The 10785-nt window shown below is 29.3% G+C and overlaps 2 protein-coding genes and 1 long non-coding RNA gene across 4 annotated transcripts in view; 2 read left to right on the top strand and 1 right to left on the bottom strand.

The window, feature by feature from the left end:
- Positions 1 to 1381: 1381 nt before the first annotated feature.
- Positions 1382 to 10785, bottom strand: part of LOC111625671 — a 17818-nt gene continuing 8414 nt past the window's right edge. The window contains exons 2-3 of the long non-coding RNA XR_002756762.1: positions 9141 to 9218; positions 1382 to 1995 (exon numbers count right to left, since the gene is read on the bottom strand). This is a non-coding gene — a long non-coding RNA (uncharacterized LOC111625671). The remainder of the gene's footprint in view (positions 1996 to 9140; positions 9219 to 10785) is intronic.
- On the top strand, positions 7330 to 8687 carry LOC111625670. The gene is made up of 5 exons (XM_023368886.1): positions 7330 to 7451; positions 7522 to 7577; positions 7850 to 7948; positions 8199 to 8267; positions 8384 to 8687. Exons 1-5 carry the CDS (start codon positions 7367 to 7369, stop codon positions 8471 to 8473), a joined length of 399 nt encoding a protein of 132 aa, XP_023224654.1. The 5' UTR covers positions 7330 to 7366; the 3' UTR covers positions 8474 to 8687.
- On the top strand, positions 8768 to 10043 carry LOC111625669. 2 transcript variants are annotated; one of them, XM_023368885.1, is made up of 5 exons: positions 8768 to 9238; positions 9315 to 9413; positions 9487 to 9564; positions 9640 to 9886; positions 9966 to 10043. In XM_023368885.1, exons 1-5 carry the CDS (start codon positions 9215 to 9217, stop codon positions 9983 to 9985), a joined length of 468 nt encoding a protein of 155 aa, XP_023224653.1. In that variant the 5' UTR covers positions 8768 to 9214; the 3' UTR covers positions 9986 to 10043. The 2 variants fall into 2 exon arrangements, with proteins under 2 accessions (XP_023224653.1, XP_023224652.1); XM_023368884.1 differs by lacking the exon at positions 9966 to 10043 and having other exon boundaries at positions 9640 to 9936.

Raw genomic sequence — 10785 nt, 5'->3', positions numbered from 1 at the left:
TAAAAATAAGTAATATTATTATATTAATATAAAAGCAATAAAATCAAAAATAACACATTCTTTTCCAGGTTTACGATAATTTTATATCGATCGGACGATTTTCATCTAACCGTTTGCATCCCTATTTTAGATTCAAGGTATTTTTCTTTCATTTTTTTAATAGTACAGTCAAACCTTTGAACAGAGGCCACTGAAGAGAACTAAAAAATGACCGTTATTCGGAGGTTTGGCTGTATTAAATTATAAATTATTACAGTCTTTTCCGGTTAAGAACGGAGCCGATGTTTCTTAGTCGAAGGAAAATTCATCATCAGTCATTAAATTAAAAATAAATATTTCAAACTTATAACACAGGTCAACAGTGGTTTTGGTGCCCAGGTATTTTGAGCTGATTTCATATAAATGTGATGTCCTGAATTCAAATACGGCATTAGTTTTTGCCTAGGAGCTCTAATTTTTAAGATATAGCATTTTAGCGAAATATATGTTTCAATATCTTAAGTTAAATCCATGGATCAAGTGAAAAAACTAAACTCGGAATTTTTATTATTATATTATGCAAATATTATTCTATACAAAGATAGACAAAAAAGTCATCAATAACACTAAACAGTTTTATTGAGGAAGCTTCTTTTCCGCGACTTTCGTGAATGTATTTTGGAGCAATCACTTTTTAAACTCCAGCAGTAATCTGCCATCATATGCGTATCCCAACTTCCTTGGTAGCGGTCCTCCATAGTTTTAATATCCTTTTAATAATTAGTGAAATCTTTCACCTTTTTCTTCACTGGTGTCTCCTAAATTTTCAGGAAAACGGTCTAAGTGACCGTGTAAATAGTGCACCTTAATACTCATATTACACCCAAGAGATTTTAAACTGTTAAGCATCTCGTTTACCAGCCCCCAATTGAGTCGGATAATCGATGCTCTACTGTGTTCTGTTCTTTCAAAGTTGATGTTCTGTTTTTTTAATTAATTGCTCATTGTGGTCGTAGCTAAGCAACGAAGCTACGATGGTGTGATACATGTTCAAAATCTAGCAAATCGGCTCCATTCTTACTCTAGGAAATACTATACTATTGGATTTTTATAGATTATTGGATTTATGAAAAGATTCAGAGGAATCCCCATTGGATTATCTATGGCAGATTTCTTATATGTTAAAAGAGATTTTATGATGAGGGTGAGTAATCTAAATGTCAATTGTCTATGTCAGGCTTGGCCAATTTAGTGTGTTGTGATCGGCTTTCAAAAGTAAGGCTACCGATGATTATACCATCATATTTTTATTCTTTTACATAAAGTTTATTGATTCACTCTTACAAAATTATGCTACAAAGCATAATTTATTATACACTAATTGACTCTGAAGATAAACTGTTTTTGATAAAGGCTCCAAAGATTAAATAAACAGCAGCATTTATCTTTCTCCATATATAAAACAATTTTATTTTCATTCCTCATACAGTACAAATTATGAATTTCGCTTTAGTACACTTTTTCGCACATAACTGAAATTCTTTTGGGCACAAAAAACCAATTTATAAAATAACAACATAATCTAGATACGACCAAACAGCGCGTTCCATTTCCTCGTATAGGCTACCTGTTCTGCACGTGTTCTTTTCACATAGTCCCAATTAGATAACCACACAGAATTCAGCACAGTACTTATTGTATAACCCAAGCGACGGTTTTAAAATTTTGTGGTGGAAAATTTGGAATTTATATTCTCGTAGAAATTACAAATATTTTTCGTGTTTTAAAAGGCCATAGTATTCTCAATAGACTAAAATTGATGCTGCAATCTACCGGTCGATCGCAAGCGACTTGTTGGCTATGCCTGGTCTAGAAAATATACAAACGTCTTGATTGACTAATATAAATATTTACAGGTGGGAAGTGCCTTGTATTCTGTATTTTCTTCGATGATCGAAATAAGTGGAGTGATGAAGAAAGAACGAATATGTCATACTTATAGTAATACTACTGCACCTGCAAAAAATTATTCTATAAATAATAATTTTGCGTAGATATATGCAAAAACGAATTATTTTTAAATAAGAATTATAATTAAATAATAAGAATTATTTTCATGTATATAAAGTAAATTTTAATAAAACGGCACTAATCTAATTTGAAACTTTTTAATGCCTTAAAATTTTGAAGGCCTAATGGCCGAACAGACTGTACGCTCGGATTCGAATTTCAGGAAGAAAATTTTGGTCACTTCTTTTACTGGGGCAGATAGCTGAGCGGTTAAGATGGCAACTCTAGGGCAATCAGAATAGAATCCGGATCAGTCGAAAACTCCAAGAATTTTTTGGGGGTTGGTCTGTCCCGATACGTCGTGCCTCCTTATTGTGGGCCTTGAATATGGCAAGGAGACACGTGGGCGATCTGCCGAGGGAGGATGCTTCTCGGGAGGACTTTCTATGGGAAACTGGCTCCTATTTAAGTATTATTAACGGAAAGTAAACTCTGAAAACTGCATGTGGCCAGCCCATTGACGAGGCAAATCCACGACTTGCTAGCTATCAGTGTTCAGTGATTTTATGCACTCGGACACTGGTGGGCGGTCTTGCAAAGTAAAACCTTCTTAATGCTCACAAAGCGAAAGAATTTTTAAAAAGTAACGGTTCTTGTCCGAAATTTTCGGCCATACCCTGCAATCGATTAAAATAATAATTTTAGAAAATGATTATGTAGAAACAAACCTTTACCAATTTTTAATGTCTCAAGCACTTTTCATAATTATGTGATGTAGGCAGGGGTTCTTCATACGGTTGCTAGGATCCCAAAGAGCCAATCGATTTATTTGGAGGATCGATGAATTACTAAGAATCATTCGAATGTCGGTGGACAAATTTGTTTTTATTATATTTAAAAATGCAACAATAATTGATAAAAATAAATATAATAAAAATATATCAATTATTATTATAAGTTGTCTTTAAATTTTATTAATATGAAGCACAAAATTTGATTTTTGATTTATTTTTAACCACAGAAAAATATTGATTCCTACTAATACTTTTATTCAAGGTATTTGTAATTTATTTTTATTTTGTATTATTATACAAAGGAGTCTGGGAATTAAATCTAGTGGTGTAAAACAGTACCTGATGTATGTACTGTTATAAATACTACACAGTAAATTAAATTAATTATTTAAATATATTAATTAAATTGGTGGTTACATTCATTTCTGGCTGTTTGGAAAGGAAATACAGAGTGCTTCAAGACTCCGAATTACATATTCCTTTACATAGGTGCTGTTAATTGAGTAATAATAAAATAATAATATGCCAGTTACAGTTACAATTATGAATATGCAGATGTTAAAAAATTGCTACGTTAACTGACTTTTGGGCCTCTTGTATTTCACTAAAAATTTTAATGTTTCTTCCTAAAAATGCAACTACTCTATAATATTGTACGTGTTTTGAACGAATATTAAAACTAATTTTCGCCAAAACATAAAGTATGCGATAAAATTAACTTATGAAGAGAGTATAATATGGAAAAATGTTTTCCTTTATGTTACTTTTATACTGAATATGATTTATCATATTAATAAATTATGAATTAAATAATATTCATGATTATATTAATTCACTGCATGCACTACATTTGTTATTGTCAAAATAATATAAAATATTAATATTGAAATTTTTTTATAGTTTTAATAGTAACTAGAAACAAAATTTTTCTAAGTTTTTGATCTTGCTATGTAGACATTATAATTAATATAATAATAGTCATTTTGCTGAGATGATGGAGAGTTTGGGCTCTTTGCTTTGGGAACCCTAGAAAGAATCCAAATGCGATCTCCCGGTTCATTGAGTAATAGCTATGTCATCTAAACATGGAATATTTGCCCCACGATTTCTGCCAGCGACTGAAAACTGTTGAATCCAATTAATATTTTTCTTTTTCTTTTGCACGCCACGAACTCAGCCGTATTTTCCGTATGCTTCAAAAAGAATGTTAGATATGTTGATCCATTATCGATTTAATGCAGTATATTGTATATGGCAATAGTCAGTATACAACAAATATAATATAGATTCTAATATAATATCAATATATTTATTTTTAAGAATACAAGTAATAATACTGTAATAAGAGTTCTTTATCGCCAAATCTGAAATATCTAAACTTCATAATGCAATAGCTCAATGTGATCAGAAACTTCCTTTGACCCTAGCAAAAATAAACGAACTCTCAGCTATCATTAACATTAATTAATGATAGGTTAACTATATAGAAGCCCCTTCATGGAAGATTTCCCCTTCTTTCTCAAATGCTAATAAAGATGCATCATTAGCTTCGAGATGGATTTCTGTTTGGATAAACTGAAGGCATCATATATGCTAAGATCAAGTGGCTGCAAGAAACAAAAAGTGTAGTAGAAAAGCTGAATTAGTCTATGGTCCGAGATGATGGACAAGTAAGTGGTCCTCAGGCAGACTTAAATTGGTAAAGACTTGAAATTATGTATGATAATTTACTTTTTATAGTTTACTTCCAATTTAATTAAATATGTTTCTATATGTATCCAAAACATGCTTTTTGATTTATTATGTTAAAAATGGCACATTATGTATCAAATGTTGGTAATACTCACAAAAATTTAAAAAAGTTAGGCCTACATAATTTGGTCCGGAGAATTTTTGCAGACATTTCACTGGTCTTTGGGCTTAAAAAGATTGAAAAATGCTGCAATGAATCATTTAATATCTGGATGTTCAAATTTAGCTTACACTGTGTAAGCTAAATTTGAAGTACAGCTTACACTGTGTACCTACGGAAGCGTAATATAACAGTAAACATAATTCACCAAGCAATAGCCCAGAAATATAAACTAATTGAATCTGAAAATAAAACTCTATATTAGGACTATGAATCTAAACTACTACTTGAAAACAACACCATAGGCTCTAATATGACCTGCCAATACAAACTGATAAAATTGTTCCAGCAAACAAACCTGATTTAGTATTCCATAATTTAAAGGACAAAAATAGCTGTGTTCATTGATATAACTCATCCAAATGGCCACAATGTAGATAAGTCTGAGAAAATATGAAGTAGGCTACATTCCACTTGCAGTAGAATATAAATAAATCCACAGACTATAGAAAATAGATATAACTCCCACTGGGTTAAATAAGAAAAATCTCTCTAATGTCATTTCAAAGTTACAATTAAATCATCTATACCGTACAAAACCTGTCCAAAAAGGAATCTAAATAAAATGATAACCTACCTAAGCAGGCAAATTCTTCGGAACAGAACGATTTTTGAAGTTAAAATAAACCTGTTCAAAACGAAAACTTGCCAAACCGAAAAAGAAAATATTCGAAACCGTGCTATTCCGGTTAACACAAGTTTCACTGTATACAAAAATTCATTTTTTGAGTTGTATAAACTTATACATCAAATAAATTTGTAATCTCGACAGATTTCTAATGCTTACAAAGTTAAATTCTGGAATTTTCGACATTTATTATATATATTGAATATATATTTGCTCATAATTTGAGGAATTATTATTGCTGAAAGATTAATTAAGATCCTAATATTAGGCATTATAAATAGCACAAAAGGAAAAAATTCTCGTAGAATATAATTAAAAGACAGAAGAATAATGCGGATTATAAGAACTCAACAATATTACAAGGTATATAAAGTCTACAATTTGAAATTTGCAGCCAAATTAGATAATAGATAAAAATAATAACTTAAAATATTAACAATAACTTACGACTCAGCGAAGACTGAACGGTTGATTACTAATGATGAAAATAAAAATGATAATGATTGTGCAAAGTTTAAAAGGTAACTAATATTAATGTAACTATAAGAAATCTTTAAAAAATTGCTAAATATACAATAAAAATTGATATTAATTGTTCTAATATTTATTTTACATTCAGTACATGAGAGAAAATGAGATAAATAATAAAAAAATTGCATAAAGTGAACGCTTATTTGCACACGACCTTCGAAATTTGCTATAGAAGGAAAGATTCTGCAACACTGAATTATGTTCTTCAAATTAATTATATTTTGTATTTTAGAGAAAAATATGACTTTTTAAATAACAATAAAATAATAAGTTTACGTTAAAAAATTTCGAATAAATAAAAAAGATTTTCTAAATTTATTATTAAAGTTTAAAATTTTAATTTTTTTACTGTTTTAAATTTAAATTAAATTTGAATTTAATTGTTTGATTTAAAAATAATATCTGTGACACATTTATTAGTATTTTCGATTTTTTTAATCTAAAAGATTAAATTGGTGATTATTTATGGTTTTTTTAAAATTATTATAACTAAAATTTATCATAAATGAAATGAAAAATATATAGTTATCGCACGACATAATTATATAATTTTTAGCGAATTATTTAAAGTTAAATTAAATTATTTTCGCTCGATTTTGATTTTGCTTAACAGCCATATTAATAATACTAGCAGATGAGGCCGGAGTTGCCCGGGAAAAAATAACAACAGCAAAGATTAAGATTATTAGATTATTTTGTACTTATAACCCTTCTGTTATATTATATTTATCACACTGAGTGTCCAATCTAATACATTTTTAAAATTCTCTAAATTGTGTACAGTAGAGGAATAAAGAATTAAAATGTGTTAGATTGTTCATTCGATGTCATAAACCCTTACGTAAGATAACATTTATAGTTATATAGCCGATTTTGCCCTTTGGGTACGAATTAGGTCTCTCCTCTTCTAAGACTAATTAGAGAATTTTTAGATGGGGCTAAAAATATGTTCGATTTCCCACAAAAACGCAAAAAACCGCATCTAAAATAGTGCGCAGTAGAAGCCCAGTTCTTCAAGATAATCCTTAACCTTCTCCCACTCCCCCGCGGGGGGATTTCCAAAAAATCCCTTCTTAGTGTACATTCTCATGACGTACCCTAACTGAGTAACAAATTTCAATTTTCAACTCCTAACCGTTTGGGCTCTGCACTTATTATTATTATTATCAACCCACCTCGATTATATTATAAGATAATACATTACAATACACTAAATGTATGGGCAAAATGTACCAAGCATGCCCCAAAAATTCCTAATATGCAAAAGTAATCGTTAATTTTTATCAAACAGGAAAAAAATCTAAAATAGTTATGTAAAGCCATACAAAAAATATTATATAAGGCATTTAATATAAACAAAGGGAGGAAAAACGAGGATATTTTGATTTAATGTAGAAATCGTAATGTTTTCTTTGTTTTAAACAACAATATTGAATAAATAACCTCTGTATAGACATAAAGAAGTAAAGGAAATATTCTTCATTTACCATTCTAATACCCGAAGCGACAACAATGAAAATCGCAACTGCCTTCTGCATGTACTTTTCAGTATTATATCCTGTGTTAGGAACATCGACACTGACTAGAAAGTATTGCAGTAAGTAAATTACAATATATTTTCTTATAAATATGTTTGTGTCGTGATAAAATTCGTTATATTTAAACAGGTGTGGGAGAAAAGTCTATACATGAACTTCGCGAATGTTTCGGAGAACAAAGTGAGGTAAGGTACTGTTTGGAGGTAAAGATGCCCGACCACTTATGTTTTTTTAGGTCTTCTGTATGTTAAAACAGATTAAGTTAAAAAAATTATATTTTTTAAATAATAAAATTTTAATAAAGTGTTTTTGAGGGGTCAGTAAAGGTGAGACCGTACCTAAATTATCCTATTGGTTGCCTTATGACAGTGTCCGGTTATAATATAATTAAATGCTAAAAACAACTTATAAAATGTAAGTTATTTAGTAAAATTTTATGCGTATAATTGTTTTTCAGGACATTTATGCTATAGCCAAGAACTGTTTCGGTGTTTTTAAAAACACTTTGGACGAAGACCAATATCATGCATACATATGCGATAATATAGATACAAAGGTATAAAATCTACTTCATAATTTGCATAAATGACTCTAAGTCTTTGATTAAATATAAATAAACAAACTTCAGATCATAGATTTAGGTCATAGGAATATATCCTAACAATATTATTCTAATTATTAAGATATGTTTCATCCTTTAAAAATTATTCTTAAATTCTATAAGATTAACTTAAGACATTTAAAAACTAAAAAAAATATAAAAGTTTGCAACTTATATTAATAAGGATTTAATTTAAAATCGACAGGAAGGGAAAGAATTCGAAAATTGCTTTGATGAACTTGCTAAATTGAACGATATTCATTCAATTTGTGATGTAAGTAACTTTAAAATTTTTAAAGTATGTCTTTATCTATAGAATAATAATAATAATAATTGATACAATGCTTCAAGCATACATTATATGCGTATATCCTATAAATATATTTATAGGAATGCCTCAGCAATTTGATAGTAAAGAAGACTAATTCCTTTTCTTTATTCAGCAAATTCCAGATGATTTTTGATAAAGAAAATTCTTAAAAATTGTAATAATTAATTAAAAAAATAAATAAAAATTTTATTCAGTTGTTTCTTCTCTTTTACATCATTTAAATTAAAAAAGGGCAAAGTTACGTTTAAACTAATTATCAGAAGACATTGAACTAGTCTTTAATGTATCGCCTGACCCAATGACCTGTATAATTAACGTTATAATACGCACGGTTCTAACTGTAAAAAACCACAAAATAAGTTAACATATAACCATATTATTAAAATATAATATACAAATTAAGTAAATATTATTAAAAATATGATTAACTTTAAATTATTTCGTCGAATAAAGTTTCGATGGTAATTAAAAAAATAGGTTATCAGTGTTACATCAATGGGAGTTTGTTACCTTGTTACAGTTGAAGAGAGTAGGCGATTCTCTTCCCACATATATTTTCTATCTCTATATATACACAATTTAGTGTTGTCGATGATAACAGAAAGTGAAAGCAAAGAAAATGAAACTTCTATTAATTTTCTTCATCGCTTTTGTGTTCGTACAAGATGGAGTGAGTTTAGATGCATTCGACATTGTCGATAAATATTGTGGTAAGTTTCATTTTCAGTTTTAATCTTCCTTATATAAGAATCTACATTTTAACTTAGTAATAATGTTTAAAATGAGTATGAAATATATAAATTTACATTAAATTACCTGGAAGATTTTAGTTTTTCTTACCGAACTAATTATTTGCAGCATCAAAAAATCAGGATGACATAAGGAAATGCATGACTGAAAATGGAAAATCTAAGGTTAATATATTATTCATTTAACGGAATATAATATTTTCTATAAATAAACTACATTTTTTAAAAATTTTTTCCGTAGTTATTTAATTACTTCGATGCATGCGCTCGTCCTTTGAGAAGACACGTCGGAAGCACTAAAGAAATGTCTAAATTCGTCTGTAAGGAAGCTAACGAAAAGGTATTTTCTATTAAATATTATAAAATAAATATTATATTATGATGTCCATAAAAAATAATTATTATATTTTTAGGAAAATTTTATGTTTCGTTGCTGTTTGGCTTACCGCATGAGACGTGATAAAGATTCTTCTCTCCCTCGAGTGTTCGAGGTAATTTTATTTGCAAAATTAACTGTTAACAGTTTAAAATCTTAAGAAAAATTAATAAACCAATATATTTTACAGACGTGTTTAAAAAGAGGAGTATATTCTCCAATACAACAATCTAAACTATCATTGCAACAAGGTTACACGTCACAGCCTTTAGCACAACAGTTAAGCTTTCTGTCTCAACAACAAGGATTCTTGCCTCAAATTACGGCTCAACAACAGGGGTTTTTGCCTCAAACGTCAACCCAACAACAAAGCTTCTTGCCTCAAACATCGGGACAACAAAATTACCAGTCACCAGTAGTGTTCGATGAAAGCGCAGGTAGGTTACTTTCTATAAAATTTTCTCTAATTATAAACTTGTAAATATATTTTCTCATACCATTTTTTTAATTTTTCAGAAGTGCCTTACGTATACTAATCCACTTCCAGACCTACAAATCCATCATATATTTATTTATTTTTACATATTTATAAAGAACAATTAAATTAAAATATTTTTAATCAAATACTCTCAGTTTATTTTATATTTAAAAAACATTTTCGAGTAAAATTATTAGAACAAAACATAAGAGAATTGCAGAAAAGTACACTTTTTGGGCTAGTATTTGAGCTTTTGTAATTCCGAGTAACATTTTGAATAAACTTCATTTGTTTCCATGCAATTATATCTTTATAAGCATAAAATTAAGCCGTAAAACTAAATTAGCTCTATGGAAAACCCAGTGAACTTTGAACTATCGACCCGAAAGTTTGGCCAGCACCTCACTGATAACGAGAAAGGCTTAAGTTTAAAATTTGAGCTTCTAGACCCAAAAGTTTTTTCTCTGTGACCGTCTGCAGTGCCGATGAATAAAAAGATAAAAACAGTTTTTTTGGGGGTGATTTTTGCACTCTTCGATTGCTTATATTTCGGCATCCGGTTTATATAAACTTGAAATTTTGCACACTACGTAAGAAAACAGTTATCTTTCGAACCTGATATTCGAAATTACTTCAGGTGTTTTGGAGGCGGAAAAATCAATCCCCGAAAATCGACAACTCTGTTTCTGTATACAGTAGATCCCCCTATAAGACGGTAGATACGTTCCGTTCTTTATGAATCAATTTTGTAGGAATCATAGTTTACGGACTACGGCTGTTTGAAAGGTTTTCTTTCATAAAATTAATCGATTCTAGACTAATTCGACTCAACATTTCCAAAATACGTATATTTTTTTG

Source organism: Centruroides sculpturatus, unplaced genomic scaffold, assembly GCF_000671375.1.
Source record: "Centruroides sculpturatus isolate CEXI.00-Female unplaced genomic scaffold, Cexi_2.0 scaffold338, whole genome shotgun sequence".
In the NCBI taxonomy this organism is placed as follows: Eukaryota; Metazoa; Arthropoda; class Arachnida; order Scorpiones; family Buthidae; genus Centruroides; species Centruroides sculpturatus.
Note: the sequence above shows the minus strand (reverse complement) of the source record. Positions and strands in the feature narration are given on the sequence as shown.

Bases quoted from the DNA above. Each gene is read 5' to 3' on its own strand.
- LOC111625670 (XM_023368886.1), top strand. From the start codon at position 7,367: ATGAAAATCGCAACTGCCTTCTGCATGTACTTTTCAGTATTATATCCT. The intron at 7,578-7,849 runs GTAAGGTACTGT...ATTGTTTTTCAG, and splicing joins GTTTCGGAGAACAAAGTGAG to GACATTTATGCTATAGCCAA. The intron at 7,949-8,198 runs GTATAAAATCTA...TAAAATCGACAG, and splicing joins GCGATAATATAGATACAAAG to GAAGGGAAAGAATTCGAAAA.
- LOC111625669 (XM_023368884.1), top strand. From the start codon at position 9,215: ATGACTGAAAATGGAAAATCTAAG. The intron at 9,239-9,314 runs GTTAATATATTA...TTTTTTCCGTAG, and splicing joins CTGAAAATGGAAAATCTAAG to TTATTTAATTACTTCGATGC. The intron at 9,414-9,486 runs GTATTTTCTATT...TTATATTTTTAG, and splicing joins GTAAGGAAGCTAACGAAAAG to GAAAATTTTATGTTTCGTTG.